The sequence below is a fragment of the Drosophila sechellia genome, chromosome 2L (assembly GCF_004382195.2).
Source record: "Drosophila sechellia strain sech25 chromosome 2L, ASM438219v1, whole genome shotgun sequence".
Taxonomy (NCBI): domain Eukaryota; kingdom Metazoa; phylum Arthropoda; class Insecta; order Diptera; family Drosophilidae; genus Drosophila; species Drosophila sechellia.
This window is the reverse complement of record NC_045949.1, coordinates 17,072,976-17,090,254: the sequence shown is the minus strand read 5'-3', so window position 1 is coordinate 17,090,254 and position 17,279 is coordinate 17,072,976. Positions and strand designations below refer to the sequence as shown.

At 41.0% G+C, this 17,279-nt stretch overlaps 3 protein-coding genes across 7 annotated transcripts; 2 read left to right on the top strand and 1 right to left on the bottom strand.

Moving 5' to 3' along the window:
• The first annotated feature begins 75 nt into the window (after positions 1-75).
• LOC6614482 (embryonic polarity protein dorsal) lies at positions 76-13,620 on the top strand. Of its 5 annotated transcripts, XM_002038879.2 has the most exons (9): positions 1,078-1,156; positions 7,421-7,774; positions 7,846-8,024; positions 8,091-8,485; positions 8,546-8,624; positions 11,181-11,288; positions 12,260-12,322; positions 12,463-13,028; positions 13,089-13,620. In XM_002038879.2, exons 2-9 carry the CDS (start codon positions 7,440-7,442, stop codon positions 13,395-13,397), a joined length of 2,034 nt encoding a protein of 677 aa, XP_002038915.1. In that variant the 5' UTR covers positions 1,078-1,156; positions 7,421-7,439; the 3' UTR covers positions 13,398-13,620. The 5 variants fall into 5 exon arrangements, with proteins under 5 accessions (XP_032583260.1, XP_032583259.1, XP_002038915.1 ...); XM_032727369.1 differs by lacking the exons at positions 12,260-12,322; positions 12,463-13,028; positions 13,089-13,620 and adding an exon at positions 76-130 and having other exon boundaries at positions 1,084-1,156; positions 8,546-11,230; XM_032727368.1 differs by lacking the exons at positions 12,260-12,322; positions 12,463-13,028; positions 13,089-13,620 and adding an exon at positions 82-141 and having other exon boundaries at positions 1,084-1,156; positions 8,546-11,230.
• Positions 13,621-13,837: 217 nt separating this feature from the next.
• On the top strand, positions 13,838-14,586 carry LOC6614481. Its single transcript, XM_002038878.2, has 4 exons — positions 13,838-13,903; positions 13,956-14,114; positions 14,174-14,338; positions 14,398-14,586. Exons 1-4 carry the CDS (start codon positions 13,838-13,840, stop codon positions 14,551-14,553), a joined length of 546 nt encoding a protein of 181 aa, XP_002038914.1. The 3' UTR covers positions 14,554-14,586.
• Positions 14,587-14,646: 60 nt separating this feature from the next.
• On the bottom strand, positions 14,647-16,567 carry LOC6614480 (dynactin subunit 1). The gene is made up of 4 exons (XM_002038877.2): positions 16,285-16,567; positions 15,676-16,222; positions 15,151-15,617; positions 14,647-15,089 (listed from the first exon to the last, which is right to left on the bottom strand). The coding sequence occupies exons 1-4, from the start codon at positions 16,443-16,445 to the stop codon at positions 14,762-14,764; spliced, it is 1,503 nt and encodes a 500-aa protein (XP_002038913.1). The 5' UTR covers positions 16,446-16,567; the 3' UTR covers positions 14,647-14,761.
• Between the last annotated feature and the right edge of the window lie 712 nt (positions 16,568-17,279).

Genomic DNA, 17,279 nt, shown 5'->3' with positions numbered 1-17,279 from the left:
GATCTGCAAGTTTTGCGGTATTTTTCAGTGGCGCATACTGTATTGAAAGTTTGGCTCGTCTGTTTCTTCTTAGAGGGCAGTTTTTTCAGTTAGTGTTCAAATCGCGGGCGTCGAGATCGGTTGGTAGTGCGTATGTTACGGGTATTTTATCTCCACCTCCAATTGTGCCTTATTTACCTTTTTCGCTGTGCTTTAAGCTTCCGCTCTCTTTCGCTCTTCTGGAGCTCGAAGGCAGGTTGAAATACCAGTGGATAAAAATAAAACGAAAAGTAAAAGAGCTGCATAAAAACGCATAAATTCAATTGAGCTCTAAGCAAGTTTCACTTGCTTTTTCGTATTACGAGTGACAAAAAAGAGACCCACCAACATAACGGAGGAAAAAACAAAAAAGTCTCAGCGCACGTATTGATAATTTCGATTAAAACTGAACGTTTTACCGATTAGATTACACGGCACATCGACACTTTAACCACAGACATCGCAAGAATATCACCAAAGAAAATGGGAGGCCAGAGCGCGATAACAAATTACCCTAAATTATAAATCGAATAAATCGAAAAACAAAAACAAAAGGTAGTCGTCAGTCGATGATCGCATAAGCATAAAGCCCGGAATTCCCTAGAAGAAATCGACGTCACGCGCTCTCTCGCGCTCTTTGCCCACTCTCTCTTTCTTCGGTCTTCGATTTCTTAACTTTTCATTAGTTTCTGTTCGAACTGTTCTCCCCATCCGTTGTTTTTGTCGTTATTATCGATATTATCGCACCCGCTTTGTGCGCGCGCAAATGTTAAAAAAGAATGAAATAAGAAGAATCAGAGAGAGAGACAGAGTGAGTGGAAAAGGGAGGGAAGAAAAATTATTTATATATAAAAAATAATAAATAAACCGGTTCCTGCCCGTGCGTGTTTGTGTGTGTGTGTGTGCGTGTTAACATTAACATGAAAAAAGCGCCATATTTCTCAACTATAAATAAATGGCTTATTTAGCTCGCTGTGCAACGGACTAATTTTCCAATTACCACAATAAAAAACTAAACAAATAATGCACATAAAAGTGTACTAATTGCTTCGCGTTGAATTTCAGGTGTCCGATTTACTTAGCAAACGCAGTGATATCAATGCATATAAGCAAGATTTCAGATCACTCCTTGACTTAGGTGAGTCCCCTTACAGAGCCTAGCTTAATTTATTGATTCTGAACTTTGATAGCACGGATTAATTAAGTGCGGTGGAAAATCCTAATGGCTGCCTTCTTCGAAAAGGGTCTTGATATTTGTATTTTTAATAAATATGTACACAACTATTGCTTCCAAAGACGCAAAATGTCATTACAAAGAAATGCATCTTGTATTAAATATATTAAAGATATAACCTTATTGAGTCATTGGACGCATTATCGTTTCGGAACAATGTTTACAGCAATAACATCGTGATTTATCAACCATTATTCACACTTTTAAGGTTTGATAAAACAAGTCTGGTCACTTTGCTCGCTTAATAATATTTTTACATTCTAAGTAGTTTTAACATTTTGACAATGTTTGAAATTCCTGGATGCTAAGATTTGGGTTTTTTTTTTTTAAGTCGGCTCATATTGTAATAGCTCACAGTTCCTGATTGACAAATAATAGTTTAGATTTCCCAAAACTCCCAAAACTACTCGAACATGTTCAATCCTTTGCAGTGTAACCGCATTTGTTGTTGTGTTTTTTGGGTGGCAATTATCCACCTGCGTATTAAATAATCTACGGTGAATGCAAACGATAAACTTAAATAATACAACCGAAACACCTGTGTACATGGCAGCGCAGTCGCAGTGGCTTTTCGACGTCGCCATAAATGAAAGTTTCTTACGGGCACGTGGGCAGGGTGAGGGGGGTTGGGGGCCCGAGGGGTTGGGGCTCGTGGAAAAGCTTTTGCCCCTTGTATTTATTTATTTTTTGCTGCCACTCAAATACGCCGGAGAGGTTTTCAATTGTTTCATTCTAAGATCGACTCGATGCGCCTGCGGTCGTGTTAGCGCTAAAATTCTCTTATTTTTATTTAAATATTTTTGAAATTCCCTTACGGTTTGATATTATTTTTAATTACTCGATTGAAAAGTACCATTTTTAAAGAACAAACTGCGGTTATTGTGCGTTTTGTAACCCAAATAAAATCAAAAAAGTGAAACCGAATTCGTCATGAGGGTTCACTTTTCCTTGTTTTGAATCGCAGGTAATTATGAAGAATGCTAAGAATGTTAACTCGAAAAGTGCAGCCAAGTTAAATGCAAACCGGGTGCTGACTCATAATATCAGACTCTCGTCTCCGGGCCCAAAGAAAATCAAAGCGCTAAAATCGCTAAAGTCGTTTCCCGCAAGTCATCGGCGCGATTTACAAAGCTCGAGTAGAGATTTGTGTGCTAACAGAGATCTAAGGCCAAGTCAATAGATGATATTGGTTATATCTACTGGTAGTTTCCCCGTATGCTAAATCCGAGTCATGATTGATACGATCTGGCTGTGGGTAAGACCCTCCTCCGTTATGCAAATCATCAATCAATAGGGATTCTATTTTAGGCGAATAGTAGTAATATCTGGACTTTTTTTTGCCGGAAGTCACATGTGCACAATAATCCCTGATCGGCTAATTTAACAAACATTGTTTGGTGTGGAAAATAAGGATAATGGACTTGTATTCATACGATACATAACATAGCTTTTGGCAACTAGTTCCATCGATTTGTCAGCATATCGGTTATTTATTTTTATTTGAGCTGTAAATTGCTTGACGTCAACGATCGTTAAAAAACATTTGTCTGTCTGGAGTTAGTTTTTTTTTGCGGAACCCGTTTCACTGAGGAATTTTTGGCTGCTTCTGATGCTTTGATGTTGATCTTAATCTTAATTTGTTGTGCTGGCGCCAAAAGAACTTTTTTCTGTGTGTCTTAGCTATTGGAAATTGCATAAAATTAGCATGTTAAATGATCGAAACGAAATGTTTTTGTTTTATTTTGTTTACTTACCTTTTTTTTTATTTTTCGCCAAAAGTAGTTATCGCCGAACGAGTAGAACGTTATTTTATTAATTCATTTTATGGCTTAAAAGCATAGACATTTTTCTTCTGAATTTATCGTGTGGATTTTTGCAAGACACGGTGAAAATTAATAGCTAATCAAATAAATTATTTATTGTTTTAAGCAAGTGAAAGGCAAAATCATCGGAAATTCCAATATAACCCCCCTGCTAAACACTTAAACCAACTATCGATACATTCTCAGGCCATCGTCATTTAGATTTATTTTTATATTCTTATCTTATTTTTGGTTATCTTTGAGTTTTTTTTTCGAATTTTCTACGCTCAACACCTGAGCACTATCAGTCTGAATACCGCAGGTTCTATCTGGCGGGAATAAACGGTGGCAAATTTGTTTGGTTGCAAATGGTTCTAATCTCAATATCATAAATAGTGTATTGCAATTAAATTCGGTGGCAGAGTAATTCTTGTTAGCCTTTGAATCAATTGGTTAATCGATTGGTTAATCGATTGCAACTATGGGAATTTCCAGTATTCTGATATCCTCATGCTATAAGTTTTAATTTTCAGGGTAACTGACCTATTCTCGTTCGGTCCCATACTTTGTTCTCAATGAGAAAGTCACGTAGTTAGTGAATGATTTTTGCCAACAGTGGGTGGCACACGAGCGAATTCCTTGCATATTTCAATATATTTCGATATACATACATAGCGAGAAATTTGCTTCGTGACTCATTGTGTTTCGTGGAAATTCGTGGCCCAGTCAAAATCGAGATATTTTGTTTTTAAAAATCTCTTGGTACGAATATAATGCAACCATTCATTCTGGCAGAGCCATATCTTCATATGAACATATATCCTATATATCCTCTGCCCAGCATAGATTGTATAATTGGGTTTTGCAAACTCATTAGATAGCTTTCTGAAATGGCGCCAAGTGCTCAAGGCAGATTGAACTGTGACAAGTGGCGAATTTTCGTTTTTGCCGTGGATATTGAAACGGAAGTGCCAAAGCATACAGTCAATACACAAACAAATGTACTTGAATAATGTGTTTATATTCACTGCAAAAACAAACAATGATCTGCTAATGCAGTTTATGTTCATTTTTAGCTACCTTTGCATCTTTTGATTAGATTGGGCGCATTTTGTGGGATTCGTTTATTTCCCCTCAATGAAATGACTCATTTTCTTGGGGCCGGCCAACACATAGTAAATTGGAAAAAGTGACACAAACATTCACAATGTTATGTTCTAGGGAATTGCTTATCCGATTTTGGTTAGCTTTTTGTTTTAAATTTGAATTGCTCGCCTATAGCAACCGGCAAATATAAGCACAAAGCTAACACATTCTTTATTGTAAATATTTCACACTGTAGTACAAAGTTGCAACCTTTTATTAACATTAGATTCAATTGCCTACGAATCAATAAAACTGTCAATATTTTCAATTTGTTTACACAATTGCCAGCTATAGTTTATTGACATCGGAAATAAGGTTTGAATTTCCATTTTCTTGCGACGCGTTACGTTTTTTTTTGCTCAAAAATGGGGACAACTTGCTCGTCGAAAGAGAAAATTCCTTGCAAGCAAAAGCAATAAATTCATGACATGAGATACAAATACACATCCATGCACAAGTAAAACAAAAATGTTAAGAAAATACATTTTTAAAATATTAGTGAAAATAAAAATAGCAGAAAGCTCGACGACAAAACTTTTGCCAGGCAGGCGTGCATGAAGAATTGTGTGTTTCTTCTCAAAAACATTTTCTCAGTTCAGTGTTCAGACATTTGGCGAGTACTCAAGACGTTTTCCGCGTGTTTTCGTTCGGTTCTACAAGAACATTTCTCTCGGTAGCACCTATAGGAATACGAATATATATATACATACATAGGTGCTCAGTTTGAAAAGCAAAGCTACCAACTAAAATATAGTTAATAACTATAAATTATAAACAGCTCATAAATCAATTAACTCGTCCTGTCAACATTATAATTAATAAATAATAAAACCTATTGAATAACCGAAAATTTGCGCTTTTATCTGTGTGTTGAAGTTTTTTCCATCAAAGTTTGGCCGTGATAACTGAAAGGTGATCAATCGCTCAATTCTCATAAATGAAATAACGATAAATACGCATGTGGAATATGTATCTGAACTGAATTGCATTTGTATTACATTTGCTGGCTTCTGTCCAACTAGCTTTTCATATTCGCCAAAACTTTAATTATTTCATGACGTAACTCTTCCCCAATATTTTGTGCACGCTGATTGGATTTTGTCCTCAACAATTGATTTTCAAGGCAAAGCTAATTTCTGAAATAAGCAGCGCGTGGGAAATGTCTTGATATCTTATACTATATCTTCTATAAAGGTTATCGGTTTTCTGTATCCATTGAATGTGCAGTTTTGACCACTGTCCCATTGGACTTGATTTATAAGGAAAATATGTATTTCTAGTTGACGCACCAACAGCCTTTGGCAGCTGCAAAACTTCGATTGGTAGACCAAATTCCTCTAGAAATAAAACAGATGTGAATGGAATACGTATATATTTTGATAAGCTAAAACAAAAGTAAAGGAAATTAAAGACGGAGCCGTATGAAAAACTACTATCTTTCTATCTATCTTCTAAACTATCTTCTTAAACGGTATAAGTTACTTACATATATGAGCACATTAACCTTACTCGCAGTAGAAATGATGTGATATTTATTCAATGAATCACTGCTATCGACTAAGTTTTTCTTTTGTTTGAATTAAAGTTTGTAATTATTTGAAAGATTAAACTTTTACTTTTGATTGATTTACTCTTGATGACGATCTTGTTAATGGAAGATAAACGAAATCCTTTTTTATGGTAACAATCTTCGGTCATATCTTTTCGTGTAAGGCATATGATTTTCCTATGTATCAACAGAATTGGCACACGTTTCCTGGCTTCCGCTGCTTTTCCCCGAGAAATCAGCCAAGTTTGGATCGGACCAATGCACGGACATTAGTTTTTTTTTTTAGCCATTGACGTCTTTTGCCCACGGCAGACCAATGTCTAGACACGATCTAAGAACAAACTCTGAGGTCACACAGCCACTTAGTCTTCATATATATATCTAGTAGAACTAAGTGCGTATTGGAATGATCGACCCGACTGAACGGACGACTCGTTTCGTTGACAATTCGCCGCGGCATCATTGATAAAATGTTTTGTTTGAATTGCTCCAATCTCGCGAAAAAATAAAACAAAATATAATGCTATCCCAGCTCCGGGGAGGCCAGTCTGCTAGGCGATCTATGTATATGTACATTAAATATATATACACCTATATATACCACCTGATATATGGGAGGCAGAGTTTTTGTCGCTTTGTGGCCGCGTTACGCAAAATGTTATTTTTAAACAAGGCGTCCGGAGCTTTAGCCGGACTACACCGGACCAGACCGGGGTCCGGACCCGGCCAAAATGAAAAACAGATTGCAAAAACGCACCCACTGCAAAAATGCATCACATGCCGATGAGAATTATGAAAATATACAAATTTCCCAATGACCCCTAAAATATTGTAATTAATGCCGTCTATCAGAGACGGTAATAATGACCACCCACGCAGCAAAGACGGGTCTGCGGGAGAGTTTTCCACCTTTTCCGTTTGCCGCCAGACGTTTTACGGTTCGGTTCGTCATAGCCGGTGGTCAGGAGAATCTTACTTATATAGCAGATCACACTGCACGAGTCTTGGAGGCTTTATTTTCGATCGGCGTCGTCATCGTTTGTCGTGTCTGGGGGCCTTCGATTTGCTGCTTGCCAAGGAATTGTTCCTCGTTTGCCATTGGCCATAACTTTAAACCAGAGGGCACAAAGAGTCTATTCTAGTGCATTACATAAAGTCAAAAGCAATATGCATTATTTCGCAGAAATATTACCAAAATTGTAACCACAATAAATACAGAAGAATTCTGTTGATCCCATAAGAAAAGTTAGTGTGAGATCTTGAAATTAAATACACATGTTGATATGTATTGTAGTGTCACGATTAACGAAGACTATACATTTTAAAACTTTTTTCTAAGCGAGCCAGAAATTTACAAATTTATTTGAAACATGGAAATTGGCAAAACAACAATTAAAGAGAAAAAAAAAATAGAAGACATTGGTAGTTCCTGAGATCTGAAAATTTATAAAAGCAGACAAACAAACATGGCAGCTAGTTCAACTTGGCAATTGATCCCTATTAAGAATATACTTATAGAATAAAGAATAAACTTATAGAATCATATAGAATCGGAAACACATCCTTATACATTTTACATACCTTGAAATAAATCTAATAAAAGTACTTATCTATCTATAATTTATAAAGATATTAAATTTCTAACATATGTTACTTTTTTTTAACTCTTAGATAATATTTTGTCCACGTAATGTTTCCGAGCCAGAACAACGGAGCCGCTCCTGGGCAGGGTCCAGCGGCTGATGGCCAACAGAGCCTCAACTACAACGGGCTGCCCGCCCAGCAGCAGCAGCAACTGGCACAGTCCACGAAAAATGTGCGAAAGAAACCCTACGTTAAGATCACCGAGCAACCGGCGGGAAAGGCGCTGCGGTTTCGCTACGAGTGCGAGGGCCGCTCGGCGGGATCCATTCCGGGCGTAAACTCTACGCCGGAGAACAAGACCTATCCGACCATCGAGATTGTGGGCTACAAGGGACGCGCCGTGGTTGTCGTCTCCTGCGTTACAAAGGATACGCCATATCGGTGAGTTGAGAATATACATATGTATATAGTATAAAATAATAAAATAATTGTGCTTCCCTTTCCCATTTCAGTCCCCATCCCCACAATTTAGTTGGCAAGGAGGGTTGCAAGAAGGGCGTCTGTACACTGGAGATCAACAGTGAGACAATGCGAGCCGTGTTCAGTAACTTGGGTATCCAGTGTGTCAAAAAGAAGGACATTGAGGCGGCGCTCAAGGCGCGCGAGGAGATCCGTGTGGATCCGTTTAAGAGTAGGTCTTGTAGAGCATAAATTACTTAGCCTTAAAGGTTAACCCATTTCCATTTGCTTCCTTTAGCTGGCTTTTCGCATCGTTTCCAGCCCTCGAGCATAGATCTGAATTCGGTGCGATTGTGCTTTCAAGTATTCATGGAGAGCGAGCAGAAGGGTCGATTCACCTCGCCACTGCCGCCGGTGGTTTCGGAGCCCATCTTCGATAAGAAGGCCATGTCCGATCTGGTCATCTGCCGGCTGTGCAGCTGCTCGGCCACCGTCTTCGGCAATACCCAGATCATCCTGCTCTGCGAGAAGGTGGCCAAGGAGGACATCTCTGTGCGATTCTTCGAGGAGAAGAATGGTCAGAGCGTTTGGGAGGCCTTTGGTGACTTCCAGCACACGGATGTCCACAAGCAGACTGCCATTACCTTTAAGACGCCGCGCTATCATACCCTGGACATCACAGAGCCCGCCAAGGTGCGTTAAAGCTTATCAAAAAGGGTTCCTCAGCTCTTACAAGAAACTATGTTCCATTAGGTTTTTATCCAACTGCGACGTCCCTCGGATGGAGTTACCAGCGAGGCCCTGCCCTTCGAGTACGTGCCAATGGACTCAGGTAAACATACATTCTGGAATCTTCATCGGCACCTCAAGCGGAAGCCGGACGAAGATCTCTTTCAGCAGATCCTCAGGCTGGACGCCAAACGGGAAGTGCAGCCGCCAACGATTGAGGTTATCGATTTGGATACACCGAAAATAGAGGTGCAACGTGAGATAACTTCGGAAATGGACTTTAATCAAGAGGAATCTCAGCAATCGGAGCCAGCTCTTGAGCAAGATCAGTCAGTGCAGCAGGAACAATACACTCAAGAGCAATCATTTCAACAGGAGCAATATACTCCAGAGCAATCATTGCAGCAGGAGCAATATACTCAAGAGCAATCCTTACAACAGGAGCCATATACACAAGAGCAATCATTACAGCAGGAACAATATTTACAACAACTAGAACAGCAGCCATCTTTTCAGCTGGAAGAACCGATGCAGCAGGATCAGGAACTACCAGCGCAGCAATCTTTCGATCACGCTTTAGATCACACCTCAGATCATATTCCCGAGGACATGGAGGCGGCGGATGCCCATGCAGAAGCCGAGGCCCATCGCATTCGATCCGAGCAGGAAAAAGAGATTGACACCATTATCGATGAAAAAGTACGGGAACTGGAGCAACTGGATTTGGGTCAACATTTGGAGCCACGTCCTTTGACGGCCAACGATAAGATCACCGAGTGGATGAAGTCCTCTGAGATTGAACAGCAAGTCTATGAACCCAGTCCCACTGCTGAGGCAGATGTTTCAGACTCCGCCCTTGAGATAACCAAGTCAGATAAGATCCTCGATGAACTCCTTGAGACCGTGGCCGAACTGGATGAGATATACACGGACTTCAAAGTTCAGAGGGATACGTACAAGAATACCATACAAAATGAGTTGGCGGGACTTCAGGGTCGTGCTCCGCTGCAGGTGGAGGATAGCTTCGATGACGCTGCCACCTACACAAGCTTACAGATCGCCTTTAAGAATCCCGTCCTCATACCCATGGATGATATAATGCCTCCAACTCCGCCCATGTCGCAATGCGCTCCCGAAGATGCCCATCAGCATTACGATCCCGTCGAGGTGAATTCGCAGGCCCGTAAGCCGGAGACTTCGTTGCGACCAGTTCCTCCAGTTCCGCCGGCAATTCTAACAGTTCAATATCCACCAGAAGAGGATAAGTTGCCACCTTTGCCACCGAAAAGAATTCGAAAGCAGGACAGCAATGCTGAGAATCGGTCAATCGAGGCCAATACGGTTCAGACCAAGCCATCTACGGGCGAGTCTCCTCTAAACAAAAGACTCCCACCTGCTCCAAAGAACCCGAACTTCAATACTCTGCCCAGGCAGAAGAAGCCGGGATTCTTTTCGAAACTTTTTTCGCGCCGCAAGAGCAAACCGGATTTGGCCCAGGGGCAGGAGAACAGCTCTATATTGGATTCCATGGCAAATAGCAGGGAGCCGAGTATAGGTCACTTTAACATGCAGGACCCGATGAGGGCATCGCTGCGCTCTTCAAAGTCAGCCGCCCCGCTCATCTCGAATCCAGCGCCTGCAAAATCCAGTCCTGTCAAGGCCAAGAAACCAGGATCAAAGCTGGCCAAGCCCGTGGGCAGGAGTGTGAGCAGTGTTTCTGGAAAGAGACCCGCATACCTGAATGCTGATGTGGTGCACATACCGCTGAAAGGTGACAGTGCCAATAGTTTGCCACAGCAACAGCGAACCGAGGGCTACTCCCAATCCAGCACGATTTCGGTGGGAGCAGGATTGGATAGACGCACTGCATCTGCACTACTGCTGGCTGACATACCAATTAGTGAGGGCGGAATGGAACTGGTTGCCATTGCCGATCGACAAAGTCTGCACAATTTGGTAAGCTCCATCGAGGGTCACTTCAATGTCCAACTGGACCCCAATCTGGACCTGACCGAGGCCGAGCACTTTGCCCTGTACACGAGTATTCCGCCACTTGCGGCGGCCAGTGAATTTGACGAGACCTCCGCCTACTATGCTCCCGTGGATGCTGGCGAGATCCTAACGCCGGATGAGGTGGCCAAGCGATTGGCTGCCGCCAATGGCATCTAGATTTGTTGATTTGATTGTTTATATTCTTTATAGGCAAACGAACCGAGGAAAATCCTCTAACGAAACCCAATAACGAAGCAAGTTGGCTTCAAGCCAGTGGAAATTGCATTGTATTTCCCGGAATCTATTTCCATTAACTCTGGCGCCACAAATTGTCCACTTGTTGTAAGGCCGGCTGGAGCGTAATGTCTTCGGAACCTTAATGAATTTGTATTTGTTTTATAATTGATAATTGTGCTAAAAGTATCCCCAAATAACTTGTAAGTGATACCAGGCAAAAGACCCCAAAGAAATGGGTCAAACCCAATGAATTGTTTGTTGTCCCGGTGGCCCATTTGAAGGGGCCCACCTAACTATTGTATTTAAGCGAAATCACTCAATTTTCAGAGTAGCGTAAGATTTCCCAATGGAATCGAGTATATTGTTTAAATTGAAACCGAAACCCCGATCATATGTACCTACAACACGGTGTGTATATTTTGTCTTATAGATCCAGCGCACTTGAGGCGGAAACGTCAGAAGACTGGCGGTGATCCCATGCAACTGCTGTTCCAGCAGCAGCAGAAACAGCAATTGCAGAATGACCACCAGGATGGCAGTAAGTTGACTGTTCAGATTTTTCCCAAACTGGTGTCGGTCTTCTCTATCCTCTATTGTGTCTGTCGCGACTTTGAGTCGACTTTTTCCCATGTGCTTGGATCCACTTGGGTACACATACTTTGTTTTGAGATGCTAGACATCTAACTGAATCCTACCTAGTCAAATAGCATCATATATATTTGATGTGTTTTTTCGGTATACCAAAGACTACTTAACAAATCATCGGCCCCGATGACGTATTACTCGAATAGACTCTTAGAAACTATTAGAAGGCACTCAATCAATGCACAAATCCACTCAGAACACCATGAAATCTACGTAAAGGGGGTAATGTCCCCACTATATTTATATATTGATTTACATGAATAGTCGAAATTATAGTCAAGAAAAAGAGAAAAATTGATTCGAAATCAATATGCAATTTTTGTCGCTTTTCTACTCGTTTACATGCGAAGAATATTTGATATTTTTATATACGAAAAATTAAGAGTTTGGTAAAAATATTTTGTATAAAATATGGTAGCTTAATAAAACAAAAAAAAAACAAGAAAAATTAAAAAAAAAACTAAAGGTTATTTTATTAAAAAGGAACTGTTTATAGGTTGAAGTAAGTTTTGCTCTAGGATTTCTTACTACCAAAAAGAGTTTACAGTTCTGAGTAAGTTTGTATCAGAGTTCGAAACAGTTCATTTCAGTATTTAGCCTTTTTTGTTTTATTTCAAAAAGTTATATGCATGTTAGTTATTATTTAGCTTATTTAGTTTTTAGAATGACAGCGAGATTTTTAATTTTTTTCCTTTTGCCCGGCAGAGTTTTTAATCTGTATGCCGCACTAACGAATCTTTTATGTTTTCCTTACAATCTGTGGTTTTTATACGTTTTGCATAATATTGTTTTTTTTTACACGTCCTGCTTGATTTTATCTTTATTTTTGCTGTTTGTTAACTTTTTATTTTTGAATGCTTGTAGGACAAACTAACATGAATTGCTGGAATACACAAAACATACCGCCCATTAAAACGGAACCAAGAGGTGAGTTTTATACACTAAAACTAGAAAAAAAAACCTAGTTTAAACTTCCATAATCATAATATGGCATGCTTTAAACTTGTAACTAGAATTTCGACTGCTTATTATATATATTATATAACACGGCTCGCTTCGCCTTGTAGATACCTCGCCACAACCCTTTGGGCTTTCTTATCGGGCGCCTCCTGAGCTCACCCCCTCGCCGCAGCCGCTGTCGCCATCGAGCAACTACAACCACAACAGCACGCCCTCGCCCTACAACATGGCCTCCGCGGTGACGCCCACCAATGGCCAGCAGCAACTGATGTCGCCCAACCACCCACAGCAGCAACAGCAACAGCAGCAATATGGAGCAACTGATCTGGGCAGCAACTACAATCCGTTTGCCCAGCAGGTCCTTGCCCAGCAGCAGCAGCATCAGCATCAGCACCAGCAGCAACACCAACAGCAGCAGCAGCAGCAGCAACAGTCCTTGCAATTTCATGCCAATCCCTTTGGCCATCCTGGCGGCAATAGCTGGGAGAGTAAATTCTCGGCGGCAGCTGTTGCAGCAGCGGCAGCAACTGCGACAGGAGCAGCACCTGCCAACGGCAACAGCAATAATCTCAGCAATCTCAACAATGCCTTCAACATGCAAAATCTGCTGACATCGGGCGGAGGTCCTGGCAACGCCAACAATCTGCAGTGGAACCTGACCCCAAATCATCTGGTGGGTTAAGCAAGATATCAATTTTGAAATACTTGGAACATTAAACCTTCCATCTTGCAGCACAATCAGCATACGCTACATCAGCAGCAGCAGCTTCAGCAGCAGCAACAGCAGCAACAGCAGCAACAGCAGCAACAGCAGTACGACAATACTGCGCCCAGCAACAACAACAATCCCAACAACGGCAATGCCAACCTGAATAACAATAATAATACCGCTGGCAACCAAGCGGATAATAATGGGCCAACGATCAGCAATCTTCTTAGCTTCGATAGCGGGCAGTTGGTGCACATAAACTCAGAGGATCAGCAGATACTGCGCCTCAACTCGGAAGATCTGCAGATATCGAATCTGTCCATATCCACGTAAAACCTTTTTTCACAACGAACCCAATGCGAACGGAGGAGACAGTAGAATGATGATATTGATAATGTTGTAGAATTAAAACACCTAACCGACCTGGTCGTCGTCTAAATGATTGTTTAGTGCTGTAATAACTAGTCCTAAGGCGAAATGTAATGTGTTTTTGTAGGAAGTAAGGTTTTTTAAATATGAATAAATTAATCGTTTTAGCAGAAAGTACAACAATTAATCGGTCTTGTTGCAAATTAAATTTTTTTTAATACTGTTATAAACATCCACATTAATCAGCGAATTTATTGAAATCTAATAATGATGCCACGCATAAAATTGAATTTTAATTAGGCTTTGGGATAATGAGTAGTTAATGGCTTTGAGCAAAGTATTAAGTTTCAGTTCTACCTAAAACTCGTATCGACGCCGTTGTGAAATCTTAATCATAAGCTAAGATGAACTTTCAGTGTAGTATGATGATAGCAGGTGTTATATATTTAATGTTTTTTCCAATGCATTCGGTAAGCGCAATTATCAGTGCACAAAAGCTTGCCTAATTGTTTTGTTTTTAAGGTGGAAAGTAGTCGTATCGATTTCACCAATATAAAATGTACTTCAGTGAACAAAGAATTCAGTGATTTTGAATATTGCTTTCTAAAGGCTACGAATCGCACCTACAAATACCTATCGCTCAAGGTTCGGCTTTATAAGTTACCAATACATCAGTTTACGGTGCGGTATAGACATTTTGTATGCCTAACATTTTAAAAATAAATGAGTACCACTTTTAGGTGAATCTGGGATTGCACAAGCGATCAAATGGTCTAATGCCCTTTAGCCAAAATGTCACCTTTGATGGCTGCAAGATGGTCGCAGATGTCGGAAATCCTGTGCTTTTATTTCTCTTTGCCTTATTCAAGCCCTACTCAAACATCAATCATTCCTGTCCGTATACGGTAAGCATTTTCATATGTGAGTAATATTGATCTTGATCAATTTCTGAGTTATTTTTCAGCATGACATTATCGTGGATAAGCTGCCCACCCACTTTGTAAACCAACAGTTTACTAGATATGTACCATTTCCCGAGGGCGATTATGTATTTAATAGCAACTGGATTACAAATGGCAAAAATCGAGCCACTGTTAGGGTCCACTTTTCATTTACTTAATGTAATAAAATAAACGGTATGAATTCTTTTTAATCTTGGGAAAAATGAGGGTGATCTATTATTTATATAAAATAAGGATTAATTTTTATTTATTTCATATTTAGAACAATGCAGTCAACAATGATTTAAGGAGCAATATAAATCACAAAGAAACATTGCAAGTCTTAAAAGAAATTATTAACAATAAACAGCAAAATTAAAGGAAATTTTAGTTGAATTTTTCCTGATCTTGGCCTTTATCGACCTCCTTCAGATCTTCAATGTTCACATCATTTTGCGAGCCCCGTACAAAAAAGCCCTTCAGCCTATTAACCGCTCCTGGAAGCGAAGGTCCTGGAGGCGGAGTACCTGGTAGCATATAGTGGGCTACAAAGTGCAGCATGCGATAGGTGGCATGCTGATAGGCCTGACTTTGGGCGAAGCATTGGCGAATCCTTTGGCCCAAGGTGGCGGCCAAGCAATTCTGGAGGGTAACCAGTTGCTCCTCCTTTTCCGCTATCGCTTGCTCTAGTTTTAACGATTGTTCAAGCAATTTGCTAATGGATTTCGATTCTTAGGTAATTATGAAACCCCAATTTGGATGAATGCCTTCCTCACCTGAACTGCTCATCGGATCCCCGCTTGAGATCCTGCACTTTGGCCAAGCTGTCGCGTAACTGGTCAACAAAGTCACTCTTAACGGCCAGTTCGATTCGGAGCCGATTCAGTTGGCAGAGCAGTTCATCCTGAGTGGATTGGCTCTCCTGGTACTCGCGCTGCAGGCGGGTCAACTCCTCAAGCTGCTGACCCTGTTGGCTATGCACGTGAAAGAGTTCGCTCTTCAGTTGCTGCTGCATTTCCTGGAGATTCTCAATATTCCGATCCTTGGTTACCAGCTCTTCGGCAAGCTTCTCCTTTTCGTTTCTGACCTGCACAAGCACCACACTAAGTTCCTCGTAGGAGAGTTTCGTCTGAGCACTTTCGCGATAGGACTGCCTAAGCTGATCATTTAAGGTTTCATTGCGACGTTTCTCCACGGAGAAGAGCGAATTGTAGACATGCAATTGGTTGCGATTTTTAACCAACTGCAGGAACAGGACTTAAGTAAAGAGATTTTCAATTTAAAAACATTAATTATCATACACTTTTCTTGTAGTCCTCCACCTGATCGGTCAGCTGACGAACCTCCTCTCGCCTCCTGCGCCAAGCGTGTAGCATAATGGTGTTAAAGATTCTCAGGCTGGCCACTCGGGCATCTTGATCTGGACCAACCACGAAGCTCACCTCACCTTCAATCAGTGCATTGTCCTGCAGCAGCAACTTGGCCATATTGGCCTCCATTCCCAAATCGCCATCGACTTTCTGCGCTATTTGCTGAACAGACTTCCTGGGCGATCCCACATGGGCCACCAACTGATAGTTTCCCGTGCGACGCGCCTCCTTGAAATCCATTTGGGAATGCGATTTGCGCACCCGAAAATTAATCAATGTCGAGGTCTGCTGACGTTTGAGGGTCAAATAGGGGGTCAAGGAGGTGGGCGCTCGGATCAAACTGGTCTTTGCCATAACAGAATAGCTAGATTGGCCAGAGCTAGACCCTGTGGTGGCCAAGGAGTTGTCCGAGGAAGAGGGCGTCAATAGGCCCGTCTCGGGTATTTTTGGCAACTGTTGGTTGTTTTTGTCTACTGAGCTAATGGCGATTTACACAATGATAAACGCTAAAAAGCGAACATCATAAAGTGGTTTACTTACGCATTATCCTTCTTTAAGTTCCGCTGTCCCAAAATGCGGCGCTTCTTTGCCTGTGCAGAAAGAAGTGATTTGGAGTAAAGGGTCTTGGGCGAACCCTTCTGCGGGATTCTGGTCAAACCATTCTGGCTGACCTGGCGAATTCGTGGACTTTTCGGGAACATACTGAATAAAAATAATTTTTTAACTTGTAAGGAAACAATGAAGCTGACAAGAACTTTTGTATATTGCTCAATACGAATAGAAGTCAATAGGAAAACTGAATTGAAGCTATAGAAGCACTCGGAGCATCTAATGAAGGCAATAGAGGTGCCTACTTAAAGTTAGTGAACATATTTTTTGTTATGTTTGCTTAGAAAATATTTAAGAATAAATTTCTTAATTATCTATATTTAACCATATTTGTAACATAATTTTGTAATATCTAATCAGTCAATACAAATCCGATGTACCAATATAATAATATTATAATAATTATAATTATAATAATTATCTATATTTTCTTATTACATTAAGCAAAATAATAGGCAAAGATTTTCTTTAAAAATATAAGCATTCATTTGTAACGTCATAGCGGAAATTTCGGTCCAGCAAGTAAGCATTGGCTTCAAAGGCAAACGATATCCTGCTGCGTGGTCCCCCGACCACTAAGTCAGCATATCCGGTTTGGTTCTCACACATTGTAAGGAAAATGATGCGGTAGCGGCTTCCGCCTTCTCATTTTGCGGCTCATTTTCCCTGGGGGCGCAGTTTCCGCTACGTTGCGCGCCAAATGTGCGTTCGAACCGAGTTCACCACAAAAAGCTTTTTTTTGAAAAACCCACCACTGGGCGGCGTGTGAGCAGGCAGAAAAAGCTTTCGGCCCTACGACAACTTGGTACGCTGTTGTTTTTGGCTTTTGGGGGTGGCTGGGTGGGTCGATGGTGGTAATGCGGGGGGTGGTGGGCGAAAGGCTACTCTGCGTGGTGGCCAAGGCGTCGGCGGCTTCATTAACTGTT

Bases quoted from the DNA above. Each gene is read 5' to 3' on its own strand.
- LOC6614482 (XM_032727369.1), top strand. From the start codon at position 7,440: ATGTTTCCGAGCCAGAACAACGGAGCCGCTCCTGGGCAGGGTCCAGCG. The intron at 7,775-7,845 runs GTGAGTTGAGAA...TTCCCATTTCAG, and splicing joins ACAAAGGATACGCCATATCG to TCCCCATCCCCACAATTTAG. The intron at 8,025-8,090 runs GTAGGTCTTGTA...TGCTTCCTTTAG, and splicing joins CCGTGTGGATCCGTTTAAGA to CTGGCTTTTCGCATCGTTTC.
- LOC6614480 (XM_002038877.2), bottom strand. From the start codon at position 16,445: ATGTTCCCGAAAAGTCCACGAATTCGCCAGGTCAGCCAGAATGGTTTG. The intron at 15,618-15,675 runs GTATGATAATTA...CTGTTCCTGCAG, and splicing joins TGGAGGACTACAAGAAAAGT to TTGGTTAAAAATCGCAACCA. The intron at 15,090-15,150 runs GTGAGGAAGGCA...GAAATCCATTAG, and splicing joins GGATCCGATGAGCAGTTCAG to CAAATTGCTTGAACAATCGT.
- LOC6614481 (XM_002038878.2), top strand. From the start codon at position 13,838: ATGAACTTTCAGTGTAGTATGATGATAGCAGGTGTTATATATTTAATG. The intron at 13,904-13,955 runs GTAAGCGCAATT...TTTGTTTTTAAG, and splicing joins TGTTTTTTCCAATGCATTCG to GTGGAAAGTAGTCGTATCGA. The intron at 14,115-14,173 runs GTGCGGTATAGA...TACCACTTTTAG, and splicing joins TACCAATACATCAGTTTACG to GTGAATCTGGGATTGCACAA.